We start from the raw sequence: 20,225 nt of genomic DNA on the forward strand, positions 1-20,225 counted from the left end.
CCCGATGTCCAAACCCCCTACCCCCTTGGTATCTGACCCCTCCATTCTATCCAAGGTCCTGCACCCCATCCCTCTCACCAAGCACTCCTCCCCTCAATCCCTGACCTCCAGTAAACCCTCGCCCCTGAGGTCCAAATCCCTCCTGAGATCAGTGAACCAACCTCACCCTCCACAATCTCTGATCCCGCGCATTTCCGGCTTTGGTGTGTGAACTTCCCCCATCCCCCAAATCCTATCCACACCTACCTCCTCTTTGGCCTGTTAATTTCAATCAGACCTTTAAATTCACCTGGTCCATAGTAGCTGTGCTGCTTGAGTCGGAAGGTTGGGTGAGGCAAGGACGGATGAGACGTAAGTGGGCACGGAGTGGCAATTCAACGCTGATTGCCAATCAGAGCGAGTTATGGCCCATGATAATTGTTGCTCATGATAATGACATATTACATTAAATTATGTATACTCAATGTCATATTTAACATGATAAAATTTACCAGAGAATTCACATGTTAGCTCTAAAGGGGATTGGACAGCCAAGCCTTGTTGAAGCATCTATTCTAATACTCTTTTTATTCCTTTCTTTCAGTTTGGCTACATGAGACTGTATATGCTATCAACGGATTGCTTCAACCTATTATCCACTTAATGAATTTGAGTATTAAGAAGAATGTCTTCCCTGCACCTTATCACATTCCCTCATTTTACAGATTAATGGCAGGAATGCCTTTTCAAGGTGAGGGCTAGTGTGATCTTTTCTTATCAGATAAAACACTGTTTGGAATCCCATTTACTAACTGAATGTGGAAAAACAAAAATTCATTTAAAAGTTAATGCTACTCCAAAGAATATAGTCGTTTTTTTACGTTGTCCGTTTTGTTGGTTTGGGGATTTTGTTTCCAATAGGCAGGTCCACCAAGCTTTCTCGAGTCCATCCATGTGTAAAAGAAGTCCCAAAACAAATTCAGAGATGGATTTTGAAAACAATCAAAAAACTATGGCCGGGATTCTCCATCGGCCTGAGTCGGAAAACGCGATTGGGCGGAGAATCGGTTTTGACGCCAAAATCATGGCGAGCGCCGGTTTCACGCCGAATCGCAATTCTCCGGTGCCTTGACAGGGGCATCAATGCGTTCCACTCCGCACATACAGTAAATGTCGTTGGCATATCATTAGCAGGCTTGACCTGGTATTCTACGGGACCTATGTGATTCTCCACCACCACTGGGGCAAATTCCTGACAGCACAGTTCACTTGTGCTTTTGAAAATGGAGAAACAGGCGACAGGGCTGAAGAGGGAGAGAGAGGACGTAGGACAAGAGAGGCTCGACCATGGGCTGCCAGTCCTGACAATGGCCAGGCTGGCTGGTGGGGTGGGGGGGGGGGGTGACCAGACCATAGGGCTGGAGTGACCGCTCGCGGGAATGGGATGGTGCCGAGGCATGGACCGCCATTGCCGCAACCTTGCTGCGGAACCCACTGACCACCCACATTCGCTCCTGGTTCTATAGAGTGCCACCGGCCATATGGGTACTCCCACCCCTGCACCTCAGCCCCACTCTCCCACCTCACCACCCCCCGCACCCCAGCCCCCACCCTCCACACCAACACCCCTGCACCCCACCCTACACTATGTCACCCCCCCAACCGACCTCCAACAACCAGTGTGGCAGCATGTGGCCCACACAAGGGCAACACCCACAGTGGCTCCCACAGGGGGGGCGTCAGACAGGGGCCGCAGAGTGTACCACTGACAAGGGCAATGCCAGCCATTGGTACCCCTGACAGCAGGGAACGGTGCCAGGCCAGATAACCCCATGGTTCCGGGCACTGTGGAGAAGAAGGGCGGGAAGGACTTGCAGGGGCAGAGTCCACAGTGCCAGCTTCGGCCACCATGTAGCCCAATGGATCTGATTGGCATGGGGGTACGCACCAAGCTAACATGTTGGCCTTTCACCCCCTGCAGACAATGGATATTGGAATTCAACCAGCAATGGGGGCCTTCCTACTCGTCGCCGCAGCCCTGGGTGATGCGCTGCAGCTGTATGAACTGGAGTTGCTTGAGGTGGAGGAAGCTGCAGCTGCAGAGACTGCCCCAGAGAAACTGAATGCAGCCGCTGAGGATGGAGAGCTGGCCGCCCAACAGGCTGAGGGAGAGGATGAGGAGGTGCAAAGTAGGTGCAGCATGTGGCCTTGTGTGTACCGACAGCGCCTGTCATTCGAGAACCTGCCGGATCGGGCATGCCGTCGAAGAGTCCGGCTGAGCAGAGACAGTGCGACATATCTGTCTGATCTTTATTAACAATAATCTTTATCATTGTCAGAAGTAGGCTACATGGGGCAGCACGGTAGCCTTGTGGACAGCACAATTGCTTCACAGCTCCAGGGTCCCAGGTTCGATTCCGGCTTGGGTCACTGTCTGTGCGGAGTCTGCATGTCCTCCCCGTGTGTGCGTGGGTTTCCTCCGGGTGCTCCGGTTTCCTCCCACAGTCCAAAGATGTGCAGGTTAGGTGGATTGGCCATGATAAATTGCCCTTAGTGTCCAAAATTGCCCTTAGTGTTGGGTGGGGTTACTGGGTTATGGGGATAGGGTGGAGGTGTTGACTTTGGGTAGGGTGCTCTTTCCAAGAGCCGGTGCAGACTCGATGGGCCGAATGGCCTCCTTCTGCACTGTAAATTCTATGATAATCTATGATTAACACTGCAATGAAGTTACTGTGAAAATCCCCTAGTCGCCACACTCCGGTGCTGTTCAGGTACACAGAGGGAGAAATCAGAATGTCCAATTCACCTAACAGCATGCCTTTTGGAACTTGTGGAGGGAAACCAGAGCACCCGGAGGAAACCCACGCAGACACAGAGGAAACGTGTAGACTCGCACAGTGACCCAAGCCGGGAATCGAACCTGGGACCCTGGCGCTGTGAAGCAACAGTGCTAACCATCATGGCGCACCTGGCACTACGAGGGAATGGGGGAGATCACCCGCTCCTGCTGACTGTCACGATGACAGTCACCCTGAGCCTTGACCGTGCGGGGTCCTTCCAGACAGCGAGTGGGGACCTGTCCGCAATCTCATAGAGTTTGGTACACATGAATCCTCACCGTCACGGAGGCCCTATAGGCCCAGTCGGCACAGTACATCTACTTCAATGTGGATCAAGGCCAGCAGGATGCCCGGGCAGTGGGGTTCGCCACCATTGCCGAGATGCCCCGGTCCAGGGGATGATTGACGAGATGCATGTTGCCCTTCGAGCACCTGCAGTTGACAGGCCGCTCTACATAAACCAAAAGGGGTTCCACTCGATGAACGTGCAGCTGGTGTATGACCATCAGATGAGCATCATGCACATCTGCACCTGATACCCAGGCAGTGTGCACGATGCCTTTCTAATATTAATAGTAATCTTTATTGTCACAAGTAGGCTTACATTAACACTGCAATTGAGGTTATTGTGAAAATCCCCCAGTCGCTACGTTCCGAATGTCCAATTCAGTCTTTCGGGTCTGGTGGGAGGAAACCGGAGCACCCGGAGGAAACACATGCAGACACAGGGGGAGCGTGTAAACTCCGCACAGACTGTGACCCAAGCTGGAATCGAACCTAAGATCCTGGCGCAGTGAAGTAACAGTGCTAACCATTGTGCTACTGTGCTCCTGGCACACTCGACGATTCCGGGTCTCTTCAATGCGCACCCCGGGCTGGTGCTTTGCTCCTTGGTGACAGGAGTTACTCACTGCGGTCGTGGCTGATGACGCCTATCCGGAGGTCACTGACCGCCACCGAGACCCACTGCAACGACGCCCATGCAGCGACAAGCAGCAAGAATGAGCAGTGCTTCAGTTGCCTGAAGATGCGGTTCAGGTGCCTGACCGCTCTGGAGGAGCCCTCCAGTATAGCGATGGTGGGGTCGCCCGCCACGTGGTGGCCTGCTGCGATTTCCACAGCATCACGCAGCAGAGGGGCGCTTGCTGGAGGGGGAGGATGAACACCAGTCCTCTTCTGATGAGGGGGATAAGGGGGGGAGGGAAGATGGGCAACATATGGGGCCCATGCAGGCACGGGAGGCTGCTCGACTTGTGTGCCAGGATCAACGGGCACTGGCGCTCTAATCATCTCCAGGTTCACCAACAGGGAGGGGGGACTGGCCAGGCGCACAAACACCACATCCCACATCCCCCATACCCCCGCCTACAACATCCTCTGTGATACATACACCCCCGACTGCAACCCCCTACGGAGTGGGGGCCCTGAGTTGGCAGTAACAGCGGGTCTGGTCCATGGGATGGATGAGGATGACAACCCACCATGCGATGAGCTCTGGTGCTCCGCATCATTTGACAATGCCTGACTCCTGCCCATGGCAGCATTTTCCACCGTCCACCTGGGTGATCCCTGCATGCGGGCTGGTCATTCCATCACACAGTCCCATCGAATCCCTGGGGTGGCGGAGATGGGGAATGTGGGGGTGGTGGAGATGGTGGGAGGGGGGGTGGGGTGGGACATCGGAGCAGTGAGCGCTGGCTGAACTGCAGTTCCTGAGCCAAGCCCACACATAATGTCCGCCAATTCCCCCATCCCCACCTGCATCCCTCTGCGGCCAACCCAGACCAGCCCATCCCTCACACCCTTTTGACAGAACACAGTTGAAATATTGTGCACAGGTGTTTAATGTGGAAACATATATACAGATACGTGCCCTAGCCCCTATCACTAAATTGTACCCTGCACTCATGCCAACTTAACTGGTGTCTATTTTCTGGCCATACAGGCCCGAACGCTATGGCTAGTGGATCCCTGAATGGTGCATCAGGAGTGGAGGCGACCTGCTGTGATTCCCGCCCTCCGATCTGGGTCCCATGTGACGGGCATCTTCTGGGGTAACCAGGCCTGGATGGGCCCGGCTGCTGCTCGGGTGTCCCAGGTGGTATGGTGCCATACTGTTCTGCCCGCTGCACACCAGGTGTGCCAGGGACAAGAGGGGGGAGTCCTATGTGCTGCGGTGTTCTGGCACCTCCCCTGCAGGAGTCACGGGCACGGCCCTATCACCTCCTCCCCCGGGGTGCCCGGTGACCCTCAAGATACTCCATGGGATGGGGTTGCGTGCGGAGCTAACCACTGAGGCTCCCCCACCACCTGGCACTGCCAGTCCTGGAATCCCGCTGCCGTCTTAATCAGTGTCTGCATTCTCGTGGCCATGGGGCACAAGGAGTGGACCACCTCCATCTGGGACTGCGCCACATCATGCTGGGACTGTGCCACCTTCCTCTATATCTGTGCCACGTCGGCCAGCATCCGGGCAATGCCGCCAATGCTCTCAGCCACGGTACGCTGTGACTGGGCCTTGCTCAGGAGCGCAGCTGCAATGTCCTTGTGGCTCTGGCACATGGCTGCCTGTGAGAGGACAGCCCTGTCCTGGGCCTCAGCAACAACCTGCACAGATTGCCAGGCCTTGGACACGCACAGGCTGGGGGTGGCACGGTAACACAGTGGTTAGCATTGTTGTTTCACAGTGCCAGCGAACAGGGTTCAATTACAACTTTGGTCACTGTCTGTGCGGAGCCGGTACGTTCTACCTGTGTCTGTGTGGGTTTCTTCCGGGTGCACCGGTTTCATCCCACTAGTCCTGAATGACGTGCTTGTTAGGTGAATTGGACATTCTGAATTCTCCCTCAGTGTACCCAAACAGGTGCCGGAGGGTGGCAACTAGGGGATTTTCATAGTAACTTCATTGCAATGCTAATATCAGCCAACTTGTGACACCAATAAAGATTATTATTATTATTATTACATTCTGATCCATAGCCAAAACTCTCGCCCCCAAGTCCTCCACGTGTGGTGTTGGCCTTGGTGACATGCATGGCTGGCTCCACCTCTTGCTCCTGCACGCGGTTAGACTCCTGCACCTGCGCCTTCAGGTGCTGGAGCTCGCCGACAACACCTCATGTAGCCCCTGGCTCTGAGACTGCTTCTCCATGATTGATGAGACTGTCCGTTCCAGAAACCTGAAACCAATCTGGATGGCAGCTACTCCCTGGGGCCGGATCGCCCTCAGACCATCCACCCTCTCAGGAGTTCCTACCTCCACCCAATGGACCGGATCAGCTGTGTGGTGAGCACCAGATTGTATCCCAGGAGCCTCTTCACTAAAGTTCCCACCCGAGATGAGCTTCCTTGGGATGGTGGAATCCTTTGGAGACAGCTGTGACGGGAAATCTGTGGCATCCTTGGACTTGAGCTCCGGGCTTTCCTGGGTCTTGGGTATATGGCTCCCCTCCGGCTCCCCTCCGTGTCGGTATTCTCGTCTTTGCTCGGCACCCGGGACTTTGGCTGTGGCGGGGGACACAAGAAGGACCCGACGCATCACCAGCAGGTCCTTCAAGAGACAAGACAGGATGCATGATTAGACCGCGGGCCGAGTTGGAGTCGTGGTGGTGGGGGTATGTGGAGCAGGGTGAGGGTGTGGTGTAGGTGTGGGGTGGGGGGAGGGTGGGGTAGGTTTGAGGGTGGTGTCAGGGTGAAGATGGTGCAGGGGTGGTGTGGGGTGAGGGTGGGGTGGGTTTGAGGGCGGTGTCAGGGTGAAGATGGTGCAGGGGTGGTGCGGGGTGAGGGTGGGGTGGGTTTGAGGGTGGTCTGGGGGTGAGGGTGGTATGGGTGTGGGGTGGGGTGAGGGTGGTGTAGGTTTGAGGCTGGTCTGGGGGTGAGGTTGGTGTGGGTGTGAGGGTGGTGTCGGGGTGAAGATGGTGCAGCGGTGGTGTGGGGTGAGGGCGGTGTCAGGGTGAAGATGGTGCAGGGGTGGTGTGGGGTGAGGGCGGTGTCGGGGTGAAGGTGGTGCAGCGGTGGTGTGGGGTGAGGGCGGTGTCGGGGTGAAGATGGTGCAGGGGTGGTGTGGGGTGAGGGCGGTGTTGGGGGGGGGGTGACACACATGTCATAGTGAACCGCAACTCAGCGTGGTCTTGCTTCCTCACCCCTGGGAGATCTCCAACCCGGCAACTGCCTTTCCAAGGCCAGCTGACCATGTCCAGCGTCCATGGCTCTGCCGCTGTGATGAGACGCAGGTCCGGCAGTCCCCCTACAGTCTTCTCCCGCTCCCGGTGGTTATGGGCGGCCTTCTACAAAGAGAGTCCGACCCGTGCAGCCTGGGGGTAGCTCGCTGGTGGCTTCAGTGGCCAGGGCCCCCCGAACATGGCGGCCTGTCTGGGTGCTGGCATGGAGGTCAGGGTCGGCTGCCCTCCAGGTGGGGGTGGGGGGGGGGGGGGGGCGGCGGGGAGGTTACAAGTGTGTGGGATGGGGTTTGGTGCCAGGGGCACAGTACTGCATACTCACTTTGGCTGCCCTGAGGAGGTTGTGCAGTTTCTTAGGCGCTTACTGCCTCTGCCACCTGTGGCCACGCACGGCGAGAGACAGCGGCTGGCAGTCTCCTTCCCGACCGGGGTACAGGATGGCTCCTCTCTCCTCCACAGTGTCCAGGAGGGTCTCAAGCTCGGCATCCGTGAATCTCGGGACCGCTCTCCTTGCTGACGTCTTGTTGACTGGGATGGTGTGTGTGTGGAGTGCAGTGCGTATATGCGGCTGCAGCTTGTCAGTCTCCTGAGTGTCAATCGTGAATCCGGCCTGATCCGGCAACGTTTCTCATTGGAATCGATTGTGTTGCACATGGCACCTGTGCTAGCCCCTCAATGGTTGTTGAATCGGTCCAAGTACTGCCCAGTTTTGCTGACGAGGAAGTCTACGAATTGTGGGCCGGCATCGATACTTCGTCTCAGGAATGGAGAATTCCACCATATAAGTTTATCCTGTTCATATTATTGGAATGACCAGAACAAAGAGGAGGAGTTTCTTCAGCTGGAGGGTGGTGAATCTGTGGAACTCTTTACCGCAGAAAACTGAGGAGGCCAAGTCACTGAGTGTCTTTAAGACAGAGGTAGATAGCTTCTTGATTAATAAGGGGATCAGGGATTATGGGGAGAAGGCAGGAGAATGGGGATGAGAAAGATTTCAGCCATGATTGAATGGCGGAGCAGACTCGATGGGCCGAGTGGCCTAATTCTGCTCCTATACTTTGTGGTCTTACTGTCTTAAATGTTATTAGATTGACATTGGAAAACCAAGGAAGACTGATGTCTAAGTCGGAATATTGACATTTGTAGCTATGAACAGTTCAAACAAGACTGCCAGTAATACCCAAATGATAGCAATGATATTTTATTCCACAGGTTACAAAAAAACAATTTATTGCCTTGACAAACCTGCTGGGGGTGAATAGACGTTAACATTGCCCAAATGAAATTATCACTTTGACTGCAGCTATGCGCATGGTAGTGCGGTAGTACTAAACCTTCACCAAATGGGAAACTATCTCCTCATTTTTTTCGTCTTTCCATGCAAGCAGTATCAACTCTTATTTCATTAAAATATATTTCATACCAAGTTAAATAGACTTCTAGGTTGTCATGTTGAAAATATCAACCAAACATTTACTTGGTTAATTCAACATCAGAGTGCCAAAATGTTAATTTTTACTAAGGATTCCACTGCACATCAATGGAGCAATAGTATACTGATTATATTAGCAGACAGTAAGTCATTAATCCATAGATTAATATTCAGGAGACATGAATTCACATCTCACCGTAGCATCTCAAGAATTTAAATTCAAGAAATTGATTTAAACCTTAATCATAAAACTTATATCAGTCATGATAATATGGCCCAAATATTACCATCTACAGATGACCAGAGATGCATGTTGGGACTCTATGGACATATTCACCTACATGGGAGTTACTTGGGAAGTTTAAACTTCAATGAAATATTTCCCCTGCTCCCTGAGAACCCCCCGCTCCCCCCCCCCCCCTCCCAGCTATTGAGTGAATAGTTACCAAGGCAATGGGAGACAGAAAAAAAGGAATTCTTGGGTAACTCAAAAACTAAAACCCCAATTACTCACACTGATCCCTGGAACACCCCTTGATCTTCTAGCCATACCCCTGAGCCGCTAGATACCCCCTGACCCACTCAATTAACGTCCTGACCTCCCTGAATGCTCCCCCAATTTCCCAGCAACTACCTTGCCTGCCAGATACAACAAGCACCAGATTAACCCCGACAACTCGACTATCCCCCAAACACCCGCCTGCTTTGCTGACTGCCCCCAGTACTGAACACCACCTTGCCCACCTACCACCTCACCCACTTACCTCACCCACCTACCCACACTATTACCCTATCCATTTACTCATCCATCCATTCACCTATTCACTAATATTTACACTGGACTTTTAAATTTACCGCAGAGCAGCTAATTGGTCTTGTTTAGCTCAGTTGGCTGGACAGCTAGTTTGGGATGTACAGTGAGACCATCAGCCCCGGTTCAATTCCCGTACCGGCTAAAGTTATTCATGAATTCCCCGTCTTCTCAACCCTGCCCCTCTCCTGAAGTGTGATGGTCCTCAGAAATGAAAATGAAATGAAAATCGCTTATTGTCACAAGTAGGCTTCAATGAAGTTACTGTGAAAAGCCCCTAGTCGCCACATTACGGCACCTGTTCGGGAAGGCTGGCACGGAAATTGAACCGTGCTGCTGGCCTGCCTTGGTTGTCTTTAAAAGCCAGCGATTTAGCCCAGTGTGCTAAACCAGCCGCAGCCCCAGGTTCAATCACCACCTGCCAGCTCTCCCCCTCAAAGGGGAAAGCAGCCTATGGTCATCTGGGACTATGGCGACTTTTAAAACTTGTGCATGAAACACAGAAGGTTATTACACAGGTGCAGCTGGTAATCAGGAAGACTAATCAAATATAGGCCCTCATTTCAAGGGGGTTGGAGTATAAGAGTAGGGAGGTCTTGTTGCAACTGTAAAAGGGACTGTTGAGACCACATCTGGAGCACTGTGAACAGGTTTGGTGCCCTTATTGAAGGAAAGATATTGTGTGATTTAATGGCCACTCTGTGCCTGGCACAGATCCGGATTTCCCGGTTACATAGCCTGTTGAACCCGAGAGGCCAAAATCGGATTCTGCATTGGGCATGAATCGGTTCCTTATCTAACCAACCCATTTCGGGTGTCGGGTTCCGGATTCCACCCAGACATGGCGAGACTAATCTCCATCTCATTAACAAGATGGAACATAAGAACTAGAAGCAGGAGTAGGCCATCTGGCCCCTCGAGCCTGCTCCACCATTCAATGAGATCATGGCTGATCTTTTGTGGACTCAGCTCCACGTTCCGGCCCGAACACCATAACCCGTAATCCCTTTATTCTTCAAAAAACTATCTATCTTTATCTTAAAAACATTTAATGAAGGAGCCTCTACTGCTTCAGTGGGCAAGGAATTCCATAGATTCACAACCCTTTGGGTGAAGAAGTTCCTCCTAAACTCAGTCCTAAATCTACTTCCCCTTATTTTGAGGCTATGCCCCCTAGTTCTGCTTTCACCCGCCAGTGGAAACAACCTGCCCGCATCTATCCTATCTATTCCCTTTATAATCTTATATGTTTCTATAAGATCCCCCCTCATCCTTCTAAATTCCAACGAGTACAGTCCCAGTCTACTCAACCTCTCCTCGTAATCCAACCCCTTCAGCTCTGGGATTAACCTAGTGAATCTCCTCTGCACACCCTCCAGTGCCAGTACGTCCTTTCTCAAGTAAGGAGACCAAAACTGAACACAATACTCCAGATGTGGCCTCACTAACACCTTATACAATTGCAGCATAACCTCCCTAGTCTGAAAATCCATCCCTCTAGCAATGAAGGACAAAAATCCATTTGCCTTCTTAATCACCTGTTGCACCTGTAAACCAACTTTGTGCGACTCATGCACTCGCACACCCAGGTCTCTCTGCACATCAGCATATTTTAATATTTTATCATTTAAATAATAATCCCTTTTGCTGTTATTCCTACCAAAATGGATAACCTCACATTTGTCAACATTGTATTCCATCTGCCAGACCCTAGCCCATTCACTTAGCCTATCCAAATCCCTCTGCAGACTTCCAGTATCCTCTGCACTTTTTGCTTTACCACTTATCTTAGTGTCGTCTGCAAACTTGGACACATTGCCCTTGGTCCCCAACTCCAAATCATCTCTGTAAATTGTGAACAGTTGTGGGCCCAACACTGATCCCTGAGGGACACCACTAGCTACTGATTGCCAACCAGAGAAACACCCAGTAATCCCCACTCTTTGCTTTCTATTAATTAACCAATCCTCTATCCATGCTACTACTTTCCCCTTAATGCCATGCATCTTTATCTTCTGCAGCAACCTTTTGTGTGGCACATTATCAAAGGCTTTCTGGAAATCCAGATATACCACATCCATTGGCTCCCCGTTATCTACCGCACTGGTAATGTCCTCAAAAAATTCCACTAAATTAGTTAGGCATGACCTGCCCTTTATGAAGCCATGCTGCGTCTGCCCAATGGGACAATTTCCATCCAGATGCCTCGCTATTTCTTCCTTGATGATATATTCCAGCATCTTCCCTACTACCGAAGTTAAGCTCACTGGCCTATAATTACCCGCTTTCTGCCTACCTCCTTTTTAAAACAGTGTTGTCACGTTTGCTAATTTCCAATCCGCCGGGACCACCCCAGAGTCTAGTGAATTTTGGGAAACTATCACTAGTGCATTTACAATTTCCCTAGCCATCTCTTTCAGCACTCTGGGATGCATTCCATCAGGGCCAGGAGACATGTCTACCTTTAGCCCCATTAGCTTGCCCATCACTACCTCCTTGGTGATAACAATCCTCTCAAGGTCCTCACCTGTCATAGCCTCATTTCCATCAGTCACTGGCATGTTATTTGTGTCTTCCACTGTGAAGACCGACCCAAAAATCCTGTTCAGTTCCTCAGCCATTTCCTCATCTCCCATTATTAAATCTCCCTTCTCATCCTCTAAAGAACCAATATTTACCTTAGCCACTCTTTTTTGTTTCATATATTTGTAGAAACTTTTACAATCTGTTTTTATATTCTGAGCAAGTTTACTCTCATAATCTATCTTACTCTTCTTTATAGCTTTTTTAGTAGCTTTCTGTTGGCCCCTAAAGATTTCCCAGTCCTCTAGTCTCCCACTAATCTTTGCTACTTTGTATGCTTTTCCCTTCAATTTGAAACTCTACCTTATTTCCTTAGATATCCACGGTCGATTTTCCCTCTTTCTACCGTCCTTCCTTTTTGTTGGTATAAACCTTTGCTGAGCACTGTGAAAAATCGCTTGGAAGGTTCTCCACTGTTCCTCAACTGTTTCACCATAAAGTATTTGCTCCCAGTCTACCTTAGCTAGTTCTTCTCTCATTCCATTGTAATCTCCTTTGTTTAAGCACAAAACACTAGTGCTTGATTTTACCTTCTCACCCTCCATCTGTATTTTAAATTCCACCATATTGTGATCGCTCCTTCCGAGAGGATCCCTAACTATGACATCCTGAATCAATCCTGTCTCATTACACAGGACCAGATCTAGGACCGCTTGTTCCCTCGTAGGTTCCATTACATACTGTTCTAGGAAACTATCACGGATACATTCTACAAACTCCTCCTCATGGCTGCCTTGACCGACCTGGTTAAAACAATCGACATGTAGATTAAAATCCCCCATGATAACTGCAGTACCATTTCTACATGCATCAGTTATTTCTTTGTTTATTGCCTGCCCCACCATAATGTTACTATTTGGTGAGCTATAGACTACTCCTATCAGTGACTTTTTCACCTTACTATTCCTGATTTCCACCCAAATGGATTCAACCTTATCCTCCATAGCATCGATGTCATCCCTTAGTTGCCCGGATGTCATCCTTAAATAGCAGAGCTACACCACCTCCCTTACCATCCACTCTGTCCTTCCGAATAGTTTGATACCCTTGGATATTTAACTCCCAGTCGTGACCATCCTTTAACCCTGTTTCAGTAATGGCCACTAAATCATAGTCATTCACGATGATTTGCGCTATCAAAGTCCAATCTAACAGCCTCCCGGGAACTAACCGGCTCGCCAGTGAGAGGTCACATGGATGTCATTTAGCATTTATTTTTACAAACAGGAAGCTGGGGTAATGGCTGCTGAGGGAACCTGAGGAGGTGAGTAGCCAATTCCATTCCCCAGCATGCAGCCCAGGGGCACAGGAGCTGCTTCTCGGGGCAATGGGGGACACCCTGGGCGGGTTGGGTCTGGTTGAGGAACTGGGAGTCAGAGGTTGGAGGTTGCCCTTAGGGTGGGGAGGGGGGGCTGAGGGGATTGGCAACTGAGGGGCCTACAAGCCATCGTCCAATAATGTGTACAGCCGCAACAGGGGCAACTACACTACTGCCTGTTTGTCCAACCAAACACTTCCAGGACAGCGTCGTATTCTTGGTTATCTGCTGACGGTCACTTTAACTTCCTTTGGCTGTGAGCAACCTCTAGCTGCACAGCTATAGGCTATGAAACCCCTGGCAGGAACATTAGGGGGACCAAGCTCAAGCACCCCTCTCTGATTCACACACTAACCCCCTGGTCGGGGGGCAATCACAATGTTGAAGCCCAGCTCTTGGGTGTTGTGTGTTGGCTGCTGCCTCTGCGCTGCTGATGCTCCTAGGGTTCAGGCAAACTGCTCAGGCCTCACAGTGTGATTGCAATGCGAGAAATAACACCTGCTTGAGACATGGAACGTGAGAATTAATTTGGGAATATTTTGTTTATTAAACAGTCAACAGTAACACAGATTTAAAAATCAATTACGTAATATTCCACATGTCACACTAACCATTAAACTACAAGGAAACATCACCATTTCATATTGGTGCCAATACAAAGGTATATCAGCTCATTTTCACAAATAAACCAAACACATGGATCACCCCTCACAGGTTTCTCAACAGAAATGGAGGATAAGCCTGAGAATGTTATATCATATCCCGAACTTTGTTGTAGAAATGATCTGTCCACCAATGCGTTATTTGTTCCATGTATCAGTGCTATTCTTTGTCCTGGAGACATAGCTGTGCAGGCCTTCGCACACGGCCCAAATCCTGGCATCCACATACTCCACTGGTGCTCAAGGTGCAGTTGAATATCGTTGACTTCCAGGGTGTTTAACCCGCGGTGACGTGCCAGTTACTTGCAGCACTCACCACACCAGCAACAAAAGCAGCAGTAATATACAAAAGCGTTTCTTCAACAGTGTTAGCAGATGGCCCATTTGAAACAATGTCATGCACCAGGTCTCACTGCATCTTCTTGCTTCGAACCAGATTGCCTTCTGGGCTTATATGTCCCCCTGAGTCCCATGTTCCAGGAACCAGGTATCTTAGAAAAATTGTCTTTCTTTCCAGCTACAGAAAAGAAAGGAAACAGCAACAGCAGCCTCCAGGCATTTGCAGCCACTAGCAGTAGCAAATACAACCTGCAGCCACTTGAGAATATTTTGTTTACTAAACGATCAACAGTATCTTCAGACAAACAGTACACCTCCCAAAGGGTCTCCCACTTTGTGGTGGTCTGCTGTGCCCTCCACAACCGGGTACAGTAACGGGATGATGTGCTGGAGGAAGAGAAGAAGGTACACGTGGCCTTGTCTGAGGAGGATGAGGAGGGTCTGGACCAGGAGAGGCTGGTCGACAGGCCCAGGGAGGACCAACAGGACCAGCCAGAGGATGGAGGACAAAAGGCGGTGAGGGTTCAACATGCCTAGAGAGCAAAAAGCCAAGGGAGACCCTCAATCTCGCCCGCTACTCACAGGATGAGGCTTTGTCCGTCAGCTCACTCCTGGCTCTTCCCCAACTCCCCCCCCATTCACCCCCTCCTCCCATTGATCACCCCCACCTCCATTCCACTCCTCCCCACCCATTTCCCTCCTTCCTCTCCCCCCATTACTCGACCCTCCCACCACGCCACCCCCTTCCCCGACTACCCTGTTCCACTTGCCCAGGGTCTGTGTAACAACAGTCCAGGGTGATGGGCCTGTGACAGCACTGTGTTATGGGCAAGGCGTTTTCAGAACCCCAAAATGTGTCATGGAGTTCAACCAACCTCCCCCTTTAATGTATTTGTTGCTTTTCCTAGCACACAGCTTGTTCCCTAGTTGTGGGATTACAATTATGGATACGTGGGTTTTTAAACACAAAACAATGTTTAATCCATGAACTCAACTTAACATCTTAAAGAAACATTGGATCTCTTCACACCCCTTACTTCAAAGATAACTCAGAAAATATTGCAACAGTAAATAATTCCTCAAAATGTTCCTTCAAACTTCCAAGAGACTTAACACCTTTAAACAGAATCACATCAGGTTATAGACTTTACTATTATGAGTTTAAATCACCCAAATGATCCAGAGATAGTCTTTCATGGCAGTGATCCAGCTCACTGCAAACACAGACACTCCCAAGCTCTTTTCCAACCTGCAAAACTAAACTGCAAAATGGCTGACCTGACCTCAGCTCCACCCACTCTCTGACATCACTGTTTTCTTGAAGGTACATTGCGTAAACATCCATGTCTTAAAGGTACTCTCACATGACAACTGTCAACGGGTAAATATACAAGGCAGTGGAGTGATGATGACCCGCTGTGAGAATAGCTCTGGCACTCCTCAGTCTATGCCAAAGTCTGACTCCTGTCTTTCTGCTGACAGCACACTCGCACCCGTCATCTGGAACTGGAGGGCCACAGCTGGCTTACTGGTGTTACTGGCATTGGTGTGCAACCCTGTTCTGCCCATTGGCTGTGAGACACACCGGTGTCAGGAAAAGGGGATTCGTGTGGGGTGGACACCCCCGTAGCCTCCCTGGTGGCAGGCACCGGGTCAGCTTCCAGCGCTCCTCTCTCCCGGACGGTACCTGTAGGGCCCTGGTGGTCTCCATGGGACAGAGGGGAGCTGGAGTGAGCTCCAGAGGCCGCTATGTCATTTTACTCTGCCAGTCCTGGCCCTCCCCATTGTCTGCATCATGGTGTTGTCACCCTCACCAATGTTCCTCAGTGACTGGGACATACTCCAGAGAGCTTCAGCAATGTCCACCTGCACGGCCAGGCAATGTCCAACTGCATCTGGGACATGTCCCTCAGCGACTGGGACATGATGTTGAGGCCCTCAGCCATGGTCAACACTGACTGAGCCATGCCTTGGATACCACCACTCATGACACTGACATTGTGCTGCAGGCTTTCCCCTGCGGTCACCACCCTAGCCGTGTTGGCCTTGGTGCCACGCATTGCTGATGCCATCTCCTGCACCTGTAGCATTTGGGACTCCTTCAATCCGCTGTGTAAATGCCGGAGTGTCGCTGGCATCCCCTCCTGAATGTTATGGCTTTGTCCTAGCAGCTGCATCAGCTCTGGGATAACCTTGCCCAGAGGCTTGGCAACTGATTGGGACTCACCTGAGTCCTGGCATCCAGCAGACCTCCAACTGCTGACTCCCTTGGATGTTCCTGCTTCCACCTGATGTACATCTGCATCTGTGTGGTGCCTCACCAGATTGTGTCCCAAAAGCCTGACTACCAATGTCGCCAAAGGTGTGTGTCTCTGCGCTGTTGGAGAGTGGGGATGACAGCTGTGATGCCTCGATGGTGATCTCGTTGCTCGCCTCCAAGGTGTTCTCTTGGGTGGCAGGTGGAAAGGCGACCCCGGACGGCCCTGCCCCATCAGATGGAGATCTTGTGGGAGGGAAGGATCATTTTGTCTGACATGAACAACTCTCTTGAGACAGGTCATCTGAGTGAAGGGGCAATGGATCCTCACCTCTGCGGCACAGGCCAACCTCACTGTTGGTGACTGCTCTCTCCTCGGTCAGCCCCTCGATCTCCAGGTCCCTTTACTCATAGGGGATGAGGACTTTGATGTCCGAAATCACCCAGGAAGTCACACCCGATATGACATTTATAACATTTTCCATTAAATTGCGCCCATTATTTCATTGGAGGAGGTTCAGAGAGGATTCACTAGGACGATCCCTGGTATGGAGGGATTGTCTTTTGAGCAAAGGTTAAACAGGTTGGGACTCTACTCTTTGGAATTTAGAAGAATGAGAGGTCATCTCATTAAAACACATAGGATTCTTAAGGAGCTTGATAGGGTAAATACTGTGAGGATGTTTCCCGTCATGGGAGAGTCTAGAACTAGAGGACATAGTTTCAGAATAAAGGGGTGCCAATTTGAGACTGAGATGAGGAGGAATTAATTCTCTCATTGGGCTGAGGATATTTGGAACTCCTTGCCACAGAGAGCTGTGGGGGCAGAGTCCTTGTGTACATTTAAGGCTGAGATAGATGATCAGTAAGGGAACCAAGGGCAACGGGGAAAGGGCAGGAAGGTGGACATGAGGAATGTTGGATCAGCCATTATCCTATTGAATGTCGGAGTAGTTCCAAGGGGCTGAACGGCCTACTCCTGTTCCTATTTCTTATGGGCTTCTTAGGGACTTCACAGGGTCCACTGGGCTTGGCGTGTCTTTGATATGTTAGAGTGTGGGTTTTATTCTATCAGTTATCTGTAGGATTTTTTTTAACTGACTGGTTTGTTAGTGGGGAAATTAAGAGTCAATATATTAACATAGTTTGAGGATTGGTTAAAGGACCGAAAACAGAGAGCAGGAATTAAATTGATTTTTTGGAAAGCATGTTGCTATTAATAGGGATGGTATCACAAGGATCTATTTTTGGATCTCAGCTTTTTACAATCTATGTTAATGACTTAAAATGAGGAAATTGAGTGCAACCACATTTTCTGATAATGCGAAGGGAGGGAATGTCAGCGACAGTGAAGGAACGGTGATATATTTCCAATTCAGCATGGTGGCTGGCTTGGAGGGCACTTGCAGGTGGTGGTTGTCCCATATATTTACTGCCCTTGTCCTTCTAGATGGTCATTGGTTTGGTAGGTGCTGCCTATGGAGCCTTGGTGAGACTGGGAAATGTTTGCATTTAGAGGGATCTGGACATGCTGGTCTGTGAATTTAGAAAGTTAACATGCAGGTACAGCCTGCGATAAGGAAGATATATAGTGTGTTAGCATTTGTTACAAATTGATTGGAATATAAAAGTAAAGAAGTCTTAATATTATTATGCAGATCAGTGGATCCCTGGTGAGACCATGCCTGGAGTAGTGTGTGTGGTTTTGATCTCCTTAACTAATGAATGAAGGCCATGAAACACCGTTCATTCGACTGCTTCCCTGGATGAGAGGATTCTTCTGTGAGTAGAGATTGATTAGAGTCGGTCTATATTCCTGCAGTCTAGACAAACGTGAGGTGATCTACTTGAAACAAATAACATTCTTCAGAGCTTGACAGGGTAGATAAGGAGAAAATGGCTGGGAAACCTAGAATAAAGGGTTACAGTCTGGGGCTGGTTTAACACAGGGCTAAAGAGCTGGCTTTGAAAGCAGACCAAGGCAGGCCAGCAGCGCAGTTCAATTCCCGTACCAGCCTCCCCGAACAGGCGCCGGAATGTGGCGACTAGGGGCTTTTCACAGTAACTTCATTTGAAGCCTACTTGTGACAATAAGCGATTTTCATTTCATTCATTTCATCTCAGTCACAGAGTAAGGGGAGTTTAGCACGAAGATAAGGAGAAATTTCTTAACTCAAAGGATTGTGAATCTTTTGAATTCTCTAGCCCAGAGAGCTCTGACTGTTAGGTATTGAGGAAGAGGTCAATAGATTCGGCGGGATATGGGATAGTGCAAGAAAGTGGAGTTGAGGGTCGAGATCTTGTTGAATGACTGAGCAGGTTCAAAGGGTCAAATGGCTGACTGCTGCTCACATTAGTTATGCCATTATCGATCTGATTCGCTGTCTTTTTAAGAATCCAAACATGTTTTATCTTTTAAAAATTATGATTCACTTTTCTCGGTTGCTCTGGTGTTTGTGATTAATCCATTACTGCACATTGAATTTCCACTTGGGCGGAAGGTTCGGCGTCTTTGTGATTTCATTATCGGATGTGCTATCCAGTTCCAGGAAGAGTCCACTTTTCGTAATGTTGTGATCGTCACCGCCTTTTAAGGTCACTGAAGAACTAATGGGAACATAAATTGGCACCTAACCTTTCCTGAGTGTGGGAGCGTGCAGTTTCTTCTGTTTATTTGCAATCTTAATTCGGAATAATTTATGGCTCCCACTTTAATTCAAAATGTTACTGTTTGAACTGAACTTTATTATTGTATTCCCGTGGGGCAAGATAGAAGGACAGCGGGGGACTAGAGGCGGTGATGGACAGAGGAATTGAAACATTTTAAACCCCGAAAGAGGGGAACGTAACGTACTGCAGTGTTGGAAGTTGGATGTGCGGAATAAAGGCATTGGTTTGAGGGCGCTGACGAAATGAAATATCACAGCGCCAATGGAACATCTGACCCATTGCAAGTCTTCAATGCCTTCAGCAGCAGTCGGTGTGCGTCTAAGCCTCGCTAAAAGGAAGTGGCAATAATTCATGTCCACCCCCGTTCCCCGATCAATTGCAAGATGTTAAAGTATGCGTCCACAGTGAAATGGGGGGAGGGGGAAGATATATCTGCTTCACAGAGCCGGTAATGTAATGCCCCCAAATCCAAACCATTGATCATGTTCATTCCCATCATATAAACTTTGACAGCGGAAAAGGCTGAAATACGGCGATGCCACTGGATTCCTGTGCCCACCCAGTAAAGGGGGGCTTACATGTTGTGCACACACCGTGTTTGCAGAGGCAGTCGAGCAGGCAGTGTTGGTGATGTGTGTCAGCCTGTCCCAGCCTCTCCCCCACCCTCTCTCACTCTCTGGCGCTGTTCCCCCAGCCATTCAATTCAAACCACCGCAACATCAACACGCAAGAGTCCCTCCTCTTGCTGCCCTCCGAGCTGACAGCATCCAGGCTCCAGCCACTGAGCATAAACGGATGGCAGCGATTGAAATACCTCAGGGAGCAGCTGAGGAAAGGCTTCGTCAGAAAGACGTCACCCAGTATCCACGTCGACAGTGTTTGCGACTCCTCAGAGCTGCAGTGGCAGAGGCAGAGGCAGGAGCCGGGGACTGAGCACCTCCTCCACCGTCTCACTCCCCCACCCCCGCCCATTCGCGTCTCGTCTACTTCCAGCAAATACATGCTAAAGAGAGTGAAAGTCAGAGACTGAACAGGGGGAGAGGAGGCGATCGGTGAACTCCGCTACCCAGAGAACTGGTGTCTCTCAGCACCGCGGACAGAGCCCGGGGTCGCCATGGCTCCCATTGTGGTGAGCGGCACCAGCTTTGGTAAGTCA

At 50.1% G+C, this 20,225-nt stretch overlaps 1 protein-coding gene across 4 annotated transcripts in view; it reads left to right on the plus strand.

Annotated features, from left to right (window-relative positions):
• Window positions 1-20,225, plus strand: part of syt4 (synaptotagmin IV) — a 117,178-nt gene that overhangs the window by 89,087 nt on the left and 7,866 nt on the right. For 2 of the 4 annotated variants that reach the window (XM_072497146.1, XM_072497145.1), the window contains exon 2: window positions 584-730. In XM_072497146.1, the coding sequence (XP_072353247.1) occupies window positions 584-730 (147 nt within the window). Of the gene's footprint in view, window positions 1-583; window positions 731-1,960; window positions 2,169-19,272; window positions 20,218-20,225 lie in introns of those variants that run through there. The other 2 variants (XM_072497144.1, XM_072497147.1) reach the window with 2 other exon arrangements.

The sequence above is a fragment of the Scyliorhinus torazame genome, chromosome 3 (assembly GCF_047496885.1).
Source record: "Scyliorhinus torazame isolate Kashiwa2021f chromosome 3, sScyTor2.1, whole genome shotgun sequence".
NCBI lineage: Eukaryota > Metazoa > Chordata > Chondrichthyes > Carcharhiniformes > Scyliorhinidae > Scyliorhinus > Scyliorhinus torazame.